An 11,315-nucleotide genomic window follows, 5' to 3' on the forward strand; every position below is an offset into this window, starting at 1 on the left:
ACCACTGTTTTATGATCGCGTAACCTCTCTGGGGGTGGCGAGGCCTTGGAGAAGGCTTCAAATTTTAGCTCTGGGGGACTAAGACATTTCTCCCTCATCTTCTCCATCGCCGCGACACCAAGGCGGGATTCGGGAACAGGCTTAGGAGGTTGGGGTGCTTTCTTGGTTCTTTTCGGAGGCTTAGGAAGGTTTATAGGATCCTGGGACTGGGGGGAGGAAGACGAGGAATCCTGGGAAGTGGAAGTAGAAGCCATTGCCGGAATTTCTAAGTCTAAGGTTTCTAACACGCTCAGTCAGAGCACCAACAATTACACAACTACGTTGTAAATTACAAGTACCAGGAAAGGGAGCACGCGATTTACCTAAAGTCGGGAGTTCTTTAAGGTCGACGGAAAGGACTGGAACGGTAGGGTCGCAGAAAAATCGCCGAAACAGTAAGAAGGAAATCGCCGGAATTGAGAGAAAAAACGAGCAAGTGCGGAAACAGAATGAAGAAGATGAAGGGATAAAAATTCAAAACTGACTAAGTAGCGTACGCGGGCAACTATCACCATACGGGATGAATGACACATGGCCCTAAAAAAGCAATCGACGGTCAAGGATTTCTGCTGGGAGGCGAAAGGATGCGAGGGCTGAAAAAGGTAACCTCGGGATACGGAAAAGCACTGTAGGAAGGGCGGGCATTTAATGCTGCTGACGTCATCCGCGCGGGCGAATACTCTAACTAGTTGCCCCGTTCCAGAGCGAACTAGTCAGACCAGAGGGGGGAGTAGTTGATGAGGAGTAATATATGTAGAGCAGAGGAATGACTTTACCAAGGGAATCGCGGGATGCAGCGAGATGGTTTTCGCCAGAGGAATCATATTCGCCAGAGGAGTCACACTCGCCAGAGGAGTCACACTCAGCAGAGGAATCATACTCGCCAGAGGGATCACACCCGCCAGAGGAGTCACCTTTGTCAGAGGGACCACCTTCGCCAGAGAGGCCGTTCTCGCCAGAGGAATGGTCTTCACCAGCGGAATCACCAGAAACGTGGGGAAATCTCCCGCAAAGGCGATTTTACTATTATGCCCCCGACCACGCAAGACGCATGCTCCAGTGCTGATTTTACTATTTTACCCTCTACATATAATCTATAAATAGCGGCATACGTGCTCCTTTGTAATTTACGCTATCTTCACTCTTGCAATACTACAACATTTTCTCTTGAGCTCTCAATCCCATTTCTCTCTCTCTCGACTTACAAGCAAACACTAGGTATAATTTGTAGCTTTACAGTAATTCTCCGATAAAATCCGTCTCCGTTTAACCATGTATCACCATATGTGGACCAAAATAAAAAACTAAAGACTTCGAACTAAATTGCAAATTAAACAAATATCGAGAAAATATTATGAATATAATTATAAAGGACAACGCGGAGAAAATCTATTTATTATATGAAAACACAATTTGTGGCAATTCTGTAGATAAATCTATATCTATTAATCTATATATTATATAATTTTTTCTTACTCTCACGTTCTTTCAATTTCATCATTATCTCTCTCCCACGATTCTCTCAATTTGACCATTATAAAACTTGCTCTTCATAATCAACCAACCCATTATCCCACAAATTTTGGTAACTGGCTGCTTCTCTTGAAAAAGTGCAGTCGCTTTCAATCTCCCCTCTTTCTCAACCGACTGATACAGAAACCACCATTCAATTGCTCCTCTTTCTTTTAGAATTTTTTATACTTTACGTGGCTTATGTGACATTTAATTTATACGAGATTGATGACAATGCGTTGCCACATCCCCACCCATCCCAATTCCCACAGATCGACCCCCCTTCCCCACCTTACCCCTTCGACCCTGCCCGCACCCACAGCCCGGCGGAGCCTCCCCCTTCCCCCAACCCATTCAATGTATTCGAAAAGCAAAAGGAAAATAAAGGGAGATATCTTTCTCTTTCCCATCTCATTCCCTCCGTTGACCGACAGTGGCAGCCGACGCTGTTTAGTCCGGCGCCGTTTAGACTTCTGCCCTCGCCGGAAGAGGGGTCGTCGCGGTGGCGGACATGGTCGTGGGTTCGAAGAGGGAAGAACGATTGTTGGTGCCTAGGGTTTTCAGAGCTGGCTTAGGGGCTACGACCGTTGGGTGAGCGGCCAACGAATGGGAAGAGGTTGGCCGGATCTGTGGTTTTCTGAGAGAGATTTGTGGTTTTTCTGTGGTTTTTTAGAGATGGCTTAGGGGCGGCGTGAAAGTTTTTCTTGCCGGGATTCGTTTTTGGGATGAAAACCGGCTCCTTGATGGTCCGCTCCGTTGGCCTGATTTGTAGGAGCGTGCCTTCTGTCTGGTCCACATAGTTCTTAGCTTCCAAGAACTCCTCTTTGATTTCTTTTCATAGGGCCGGTACCTATGTTTCTTTTTGCTCATCCGTTGATATAGCAACTCAGCTCCAATCTATGTTGGAAGATCAATGTTGTCGCACATCAATGGAGATCTTTTGTTGAGTCTTCTCAATTTCTTGAGATTTTGTCGCAGCCCACCGTCTAGCCAGTGATAGCGTAGACCGGGTATCGATACGACTAAAATAATTGAAGGAACAAAGGCTGGAAAACTGATCTCGTCTTTAAGCGGAAGCAAGATAAACATTTACTAATTTTAACATCATAACATCCTTTCTAGATCATAAACATCGACATTGCTATATAAACCAAAGCATCAGAGTTTTGTGTAAACACAAACAAACGGTCGTAGTTCAATATATACAAGGATTTAAAATGTACAGAGTTACACAACAAAAGGTGATCAAACTATATGTATGGAGACATATAGTTGAGAGTGTATTTCTTAATTAAGTCAATAACAACTTCAAAAACATCATGCTGCCATAGAGACGAAAGGACATCAAAAGGTGATCACTCGAAACAACGATCCCCGCCAACACCAAGCCATCCTCCGACCATGCTTATCCTGCACATTTAGAAATATATGCAGGGCGTGAGTACTTAATACTCAGTGGGCAGACGCCGAAAGACAAGAAAAGTGCTCTTAGAGCTATATGTTTGAAGCTTGCCATGACATCAGCAATACACAGAAATAAAGTTAGCGTAAATGAATCTGTGCATGCAATTTTCATAATCAACATCATAAATAAGTGTCTGCAGACAAAATAATCAACATGTATGTACCGCATCTACCACTCATCATCATAACCAAGGTACTGAGAAGTAGGCCTCCTTCTCAAGCACCGTGACCGGCCGACCCGAAGACGGCTCACAGTCACCTCTGTGTACACAACCCCGCTTGTGGCAGGATCCGAATTCGTCTCATCAGTAGAGGGTAACACACAAGTTCATCATCAGAAATATTGGCAAGTCAAACAGTTCATAAACATCATTAAACTCAACATTTGATAAGTTCATAATATCAATTAATCATTTCAGAAAGCTCGATATATTTTTCATACTCAACATATTCTCAACATACTGCCCACCTGTAGAGCTCGGCTTACTGTAGGTGGTACTCGGAGTGATCTTCACTTGCGTCCTCGACTGGTCTTTGTAGTTGTAACATCGGAGTAGTGTATGCGACAAGTGAGGAACTAGTTAGAAACTTCCTTTCTAAAACCTCAATCTTATTATAACACTCATCATAATTATTCTTCAGCTTATCTCCGTCTAATCACTCAACTCTATGACAATAAATTCTAATCTTATTCTCAACTTAACGCTCAAAAGGCTCGGTTAAAAGCAATCAAGCACATAGGCAAGCACAATCACATAAGCATACAACTCACGCATAAACACGTCGCAAACAAGCAAACATAAGTTTGACTCGGAGACCAGAGCAGAGAAATGCTCGGTGGTCAGAGTGGAAAAACTCAGCAGAGCGAAGCAGAGCAGCGAAGAAATACTCGCCAGCGCCGAGGAATCAACTAGCCAGGGCAGAGAAATCAACTGGCCAGAGCAGCGAAATCATGAACTCTATGTCATACCAGCGGAATCACAAACCAGATGAATCAATAGTCAGAGGAATCGATCGTCAGAGGAATCGATCATCAGAGGAATCGATCGTCAGAGGAATCGATCGTCAGAGGAATCAACTCGCTGACATTACAGCAGGGAAATGACTTCTCTGGCATGCCAGCGGGGAGATGACTCCTCTGGCATGCCAGCGGGGAAAAGACTTCTTTGGCATGCCAGCGGGAAAGTGAATCCTCTGGCATGCCAGCGGGGAAATGAATCCGCTGTCAGAGTAGCGGAATCACAACTCGGCTGGGCAGAACAAGACTCAAGGCAGAACAGTGCAACCAAGAGCAACTCGTAAACTCGTCAACTTTTTCATTCTCAAAAATCATCAGACACTCTCAAACATAAAAAATACTTATCATGCAGCATCATAACCAACTCACGAACTCTACAAACTCTAAAATCATCAAAATCACGTAAATCCTATCACAAGTTCTTACTCATCATCAAATCATCATGCAAGACATCACTTACAGATTTTTCCCAATTTCTTACATCAAACTAAATTTTGTAAAAACTCGTATCTTAAGACTCAGTTTTGTAAAACACATCTTAATCACTTCAAATCATCACCTAACACACAAAACATCACATATGACACACAAAACATCACATATGACACACATTTCTCATCTCGGTTTAAAAAAAAGATTTTTAAAGGGCATGAACCCAAGTTTTCGAAAATGAAGAAAATGGAGGAGGGGGAGTTTCTCATGCTTAAAACATCCTTTTACACACACATATCACCACATACATCTCTCAACAAGTCTAGATCCAAAAGATCAGAACACTTACTCAACAGTTTCAAGAAAAAGGACGTCTTCTCTCGATTTCTTCAGGTTTTAAACTCCACTAATCTTCTTGAAACAAGAGGAGAAAGTGTTTAAGGCTAGATTTAGCGGAGTATTTTATCACAGTTATGACTGGTGAAGCTTTGAGCTTAGTCTCCAATGGAGGAGAGAGAATGGCGTGAGGGAGAGAGAAGAAGTTGAAGGGCCGAATATGATGAGAATGACGGAAAGAGAGAGAAACTCTTTGGTTTTAATCAAGAATCTTACCCCTTTAAGATAAGAAACATTAAATGCTCATTAAATGCCCAAATAGTACTTTGTCTCCCCACTTAGCAACATGTCTAATCCGCCTAATCCCACATGTGAGAAAGAGATTAAAATAATGGATGTGAGTGTAGGAATGTGTGGTGGTAAATAAAAATCATGTATGCTATTTTTCAAAAATCGCAATTTCAAATATCGCAACGACTCAATATAAGTGCGCAAGTAACAAGTAAATTACATAACGTCAATCAAATAACTCACAAAGTTATCACATTAAAAATGGATCATCACTCGTCACTAATCTAATCGTCCCTCTAGCTTAATCCCTTTTATAGTGACTCTCAACACTACCTCAACTCTATCTCTAGCACTTCGTCTCAACTCGAAAACAATTAACATCTCCTCCTTAGCTCTAACATCATTCTCAATTCTCTTAACGTCTCTATTTTGCTCCATAATACCATCCATCGATAACTTCCTCTCGTCTTTAGTAAGCTAGTCTTTAATCTCTCAATAGTATTTCGATACTACCGCAAGGTAAACTAAATACGGGGTGTTACAGATTTCTCTGATCCGCTGCCTTCTGGCACCATTCAGACAGCTTCCTGTGAACATATGACATCCTTCTTGATGCACTATCAAGAGGATAATCTCCTGGTGACACGTACTCGTTGATGAGTATCTCCCTCCATGGACTTGGAAACTTTGTAAAGAAGTCCTTGGCGGTTTGATCATCAACTACCCCCATATGGACATATAGGGTGTACAGGCGCAGAAATTCATCGAGAGCTTTTGGCTCTAGCACCACCAATCTTAGATTATAAAGTGCATGTCGATATTTTTTGCGCTTCTCCTCTGCTGATCCTTCGAAAAAACCCATTCCAAGAAAATGGATTTTAATCGGATGGGTGGCCTCTTCAAGGATTTCTGAAACTGATGTTTTGGTAAACAGCTCATTCTTCTCCTTGGTTGCCGCTTTATCCCAGAATTGTTTTGCCACGCCGGCAAAACTTGCCTCGAAGATTTTGACAAATTCTTCTTTGTCATATTCTATCGTGGCAATCACGATCTTCATTGCTGAAGCCCATTCGTCGATGAGTCCTTCCCAATCTTTAAAACTGGCTTCATCGAGGTTGAGAATCAATCCATATGGATGGATTGGTTCAAGTGTGGCCTTCCCTATAGGAGTATCCCGCATCTGGGGCCTGCGTCGTCTGGTTCGTTGGTATTGGCTCGAATCTTCTTGAGCCCCATCTCTTTTTGACGACCCTGCTTGCTGATGCTCAGTTTTGGGCACCTCTCCTTCTTGGTTCATCTTTAGATCAACCATATTGAGGTTAGCAAAATATTCGGCTAACTCTTGTAGATCTTCTAATCCGATTCGATCAAGGTTATTCATGTTGTTTCCCTTTCACGAGTCGAATTATATCCTCCGGCTGCAACTCCTTAGGTGCTGCATTGAGTGGTAATGGATACGTCGGGTCTTTAGACCATTTATTCTGAATTCTTCCGGAACATGGTTTGCTTCTTCTTGGTCGTGATGTCTCCATTGCACTTTCACCAAGGAAATTGCTTTGCTTCGTAGTCGTTGAATCTTCTTGTCCAGAATAGCTTCGAGTTTCTCTTCATAGCTCAAGTCTGGTTCAAGAGATACTTCTTCCTGGTGAATGACATGTCTGGGATCAAACACGTACTTTCTCGATTGTGAAACATGGAAAACGTCGTGGACGTTCGCGATACTCGGCGGTAACGCAAGTCTATAGGCTACAGGGCCTACTTTCTCTAGTATATCATATGGTCCAATAAATCTCGGTTTTAGTTTCCCCTTGATTCCAAAATGGTGCACTCCTCGAGATGGGGAAACTTTGAGAAAAACTTTGTCACCTACATCGAAATGAATCTCCGTCCTCCTGGTATCTGCATAAGACTTCTGACGGTCTTGTGCTTCTTTAATCCTCTGCCGAATCTGTCGGACAATGGTGATCATCTCATCTATGGCCTCGGGACCAAGTATCTTCCTTTCTCCAACTTCATCACAATATAACGGGGATCTGCACTTTCTTCCATAAAGGGCCTCGTATGGAGCCATGTTGATGGTTGATTGGAAGCTGTTATTATACGCAAACTCAATTAGGGGCAAGACTTGTTCCCATTGGACTCTGACTCAACCTAGAACACCTCTAGTTTGACTTGCAATAGAACAAGGACATTCTAGTGATGGTAAGTTGACCCAGTGTCATCTCTCAAGGAAAGTCTTAAAGGGCTTCTAGTAATATCGTGGAAAAAGTAATAAAAGAAAGCAGTAAAGAGTTTGATTATTAATCTAGAACTGAAACTTAAAACTGAATTAAAACCAAATTGTAAAATTACTAGGCGAATTAAATTATTAACCCTAGGCAGAATTAAAACAACTTAAATAAAATCTAACTTAAGAAATTAAGTACTTGTAAATTAAAAATAAAACTAATCTAGGCATGAAACTAAAGTGCATAATTTAAATTGCATAATTAAAAAGAAAGCATAAACATAAACTAAAACATAAACATGATTAAACGAAAATAAATTGAATTGAAATACGAAATACCGTAAATGTCTTGAACGTGTAATTGTGTCACGCAATCACAATCCAATAAATAACTAAAAACTTAACTTAATCGAAAACTAACTAAAAACAATGAATTTTCAATACTATGAAAAAGAACTATGAAAGCAATAAATTCTCAATTTCGGATGCCAAGAGATCTCAAAGATGGAGTCTAAAACTATAGCAAAAGATAGATGATTTTACAATAGAAATGAAACCCTATTTATAGACTTAGCTCTGGTGAGAATAAGCATAGCTAGAAAGTAATCGGTGCTGGCAAGAATAAACATAGCTGGAAAGTAATGGTGTTGGCAAGAATATGCGGAGCTGGAAAGAATAAACATAGCTCTGGAAAGTGAACTCCGATGATTATGCTTGGGAAAGGTAGTCAGCGTTGGCGAAATAGGTGGAGCTGGAAAGTAGTCAGCGCTGGCATTTATGGGCGGAGCTGAAAATGGTCAGCGCTGGCAAGAATGGGTGGAGCTGAAAATGGTCAGCGCTGGCAATTATGAGCTGAGTTGAAAATGGCCAGCGCTGGCAAGAATGGGTGGAGCTGAAAATGGTCAGCGCTGGCAAGAATGGGCGGAGCTGAAAATGGTCAGCGCTGGCAGTTATGAGTTGAGTTGAAAATGGCCAGCGCTGGCAAGAATGGGTGGAGCTGAAAATGGTCAGCGCTGGCAAGAATGGGCGGAGCTGAAAATGGTCAGCGCTGGCAGTTATGAGTTGAGTTGAAAATGGTCAGCGCTGTCAGTTGACTCTGGCACTTAGCTCTGCTATGTCGATGTCTGCTAAAAACACCATTTTTAGCCCAAAAATCTCCAAAATTGCATTCTTCCATCTATAAACCTAAATCTCCTGCAAAGCATCAAACAAACCATAAAACACACCAATTTCCAGAAGATTTAATTTAAAATATGCACATGCAAACCCCTAAAATTAGAACAATTAAGCATAAATCAACCCCCCCACACTTAGCCTTTTGCTTGTCCTCAAGCAAAATCCATATGAATCCTAGGAAGAGATTGATTTCAACAATGCAAATTTCCATCCAAACATTCACAAAGTCAATTCAAAATTTTATCAACAACACACATCTCTTGATCATGCAAGTAACTCAAAGTTTAAGACGCAACAAAAGAGTAATGCAAGTAATTCGATCAGACCCGATTCTCCGCTAGAAGTGAATTCCCTAATGTGATCACCTTTATAATCAATATCCCCATTTTTCACACTTTTTGTGCTTAAGATTTTCAACAGTTGAGCCATAATTCATGAAATAAAACCATTTGGATGTAATCCAAAGTCTTTTCACGTGGTTTCCCATGCTCATAGTTAGTCTAGAGGAGCAGAGACTCAGAGCTGTCACGTTTTCAGAACATGCCAGATGTTTCAGAGCTGGAATTTTCAGAGTTGGCAATTCGTCCAACATTTTTCACATTTCACAGATAAGATACAATCGTAGGTAATCACACTGACAATACTCCTTCTAGTATCTACCGGACAAATCACGTTTTACTAACTTACAATCATGTTGCAACAAAACTCATAATTCTTTGCATAATCAAGATACGCATATTAAAAATAAAACAAGAATAACCACCATTCATTCACAAACCCTAAATGCACATCGAAAACCATCTTCTCTTCCACAAATTCATAAAAATTCGCATGAGACAAAGACAAAAAACTAAGCATAGAAGACTAATCTCGCCAATTTTTTTTTTTTTTTATTAAATTTTTTATTTTTTTTTATTATTATTAATTATTTTTTTTTTAAATATAAGCACAAGAAAACACCCCCACACTAAAAGCATGCCATGTCCTCAGGGAAGAAAAGAAATATGAATAGTTTAGAAAACGTCCCTGATTATCGGCATTGAAAAACTGAAGCGCTGACTCTGTGGCAGCGCTGACTCTGTGTGTTGAAGAGCGGCTCCACGTAGCAGCTAGATATCGCCACCTTCGTGTCGTCGGCCTCGCCTTTCAACGCCATCGCCAAATTTGAAATCAAGTCGCCTAACGAGTTCCCCACGCTAGGGCAGTTCAGCGCTGACGGGTGTTGGGCGCAGCAGGGCGTGGTGGCAGCAGGGCCGAATCTTTGGGAGTGAAGGTACTTGCATTTGGCAGCGCTGGCGTTATGCCGCGCTGAATATGGAGAGTGAAGGTGCTGGCAGCGCTTTCATGTAGCAGCGCTGACGTTCTGCCTTGTTGAATTTGGAGAGCGAAGGCGCTGGCATAGAAGACTAATCTTCGCATGAGGCATGGTGCGCGAGAGGCATGGTGCGCGGAAGGCATGGTGCACTAAGCATAGAAGACTAATCTTCGCATGAGGCATGGTGCGCGAGAGCAAGGCGCTGGGCAGCGCTGGGCATGAGGCAGCGCTGACGGGTGCGGTTGGCGGGGCTCGCAGCGCTGGCATGTGGCGTGTGGCTGAGCGGTGCGGGGGCGTGGCTGGGCGGTCTTGGCGGCTGGCAGCGCTGGCAGCGCTGGTGTGGCTGGGCGGGCTTGGCGGGCTGGCAGCGCTGGCGTGGCTGGGCCGGCTGAGCGGGCTGGCAAGAATCTCTACAAGCGCCCAGCCAAAATTTGGACAGCGCTGGCGGGTGGCATGGTGGCAGCGCTGCCAAGATTATTACACAGTTCGGGGTGGCAGCGCTGGCGGGGTGGCAGCGCTGCCGGGGGCATGGCTGGGGTTGGCGGGTGGGCTGGGCGGTTCGGGGTGTGCGGCGTTGACGGTTGCGTGGCTGGGCGGGGTGGCTGGCAGTTCGGGGTGGCAGCGCTGGCGGGGTGGCAGCGCTGCCCGGGGGCATGGCTGGGGTTGGCGGGTGGGCTGGGCGGTTTCGGGGGTGTGCGGCGTTGACGGTTACGTGGCTGGGGCGGGGTGGCTGGCAGTTTCGGGGTGGCAGCGCTGGCGGGTGGGCAGCGCTGCCCGGTGGCATGGCTGGGGTTGGCGGGGTGGGCTAGGCGGTTCGGGGTGTGCGGCGTTGACGGTTGCGTGGCTGGGCGGGGTGGCTGGCAGTTCGGGGTGGCAGCGCTGGCGGGTGGCAGCGCTGGCCGGGGGCATGGCTTGGGCGGTCTTGGCGGCTGGCAGCTCGGGGTGGCAGCGCTGCCAGGGGGCATGGCTGGCGGGTGGCACTTTTTGGTGACTTTTCCTTCTTTTGCTAGCCCGCTCCATTCGACGGTTTGGCCAGCGCTGACTCTTTTAATTCAATCGTTGACGGTAATTTCCTAGCCAAGCTGCGTTGGCCCTTTCTAGTTTTTAATCCACCTCGCGCTGACTCCTTCCCCTCTCTTTTAGGCAATTTTAACACCTTAATCAGCTTTGGCCCACACATTTAAATCAACGCCTTCTCTTAGACTTGGTGTATTCTCAATCTTTTAGGCAACGGACTCCTTCAGCTATTCCCTTTTTTTTTTATTATTATTAGCATTGGCTCCCTTTTTCCCTTTGTCGGCGTTGGCAACCAAAACTGAGGAAAGACTCAAAACAATCAACGAAAACAAAGAAAGCAAAAGAAAATAAAAATTAAAAAACAAACCAAAGGTGGGTTGCCTCCCACCAAGCGCTAGAGTTAAAGTCTCCAGCCCGACTTCAGAGCTGAACTTCAGCTAGGGTTGTGCAGAGCTTGAGACTCCACCTCCATAGGCGAGCTCTGGTGC

The 11,315-nt window shown here is 44.1% G+C and overlaps 1 protein-coding gene across 1 annotated transcript; it reads left to right on the plus strand.

The window, feature by feature from the left end:
- The first annotated feature begins 9,991 nt into the window (after positions 1 to 9,991).
- On the plus strand, positions 9,992 to 10,801 carry LOC130993809 (uncharacterized). Its single transcript, XM_057918847.1, has one exon. The coding sequence runs from the start codon at positions 9,992 to 9,994 to the stop codon at positions 10,799 to 10,801; it is 810 nt and encodes a 269-aa protein (XP_057774830.1).
- The last annotated feature ends 514 nt before the right edge of the window (positions 10,802 to 11,315 follow it).

Source organism: Salvia miltiorrhiza, chromosome 7 (genome assembly GCF_028751815.1).
Source record: "Salvia miltiorrhiza cultivar Shanhuang (shh) chromosome 7, IMPLAD_Smil_shh, whole genome shotgun sequence".
NCBI lineage: Eukaryota > Viridiplantae > Streptophyta > Magnoliopsida > Lamiales > Lamiaceae > Salvia > Salvia miltiorrhiza.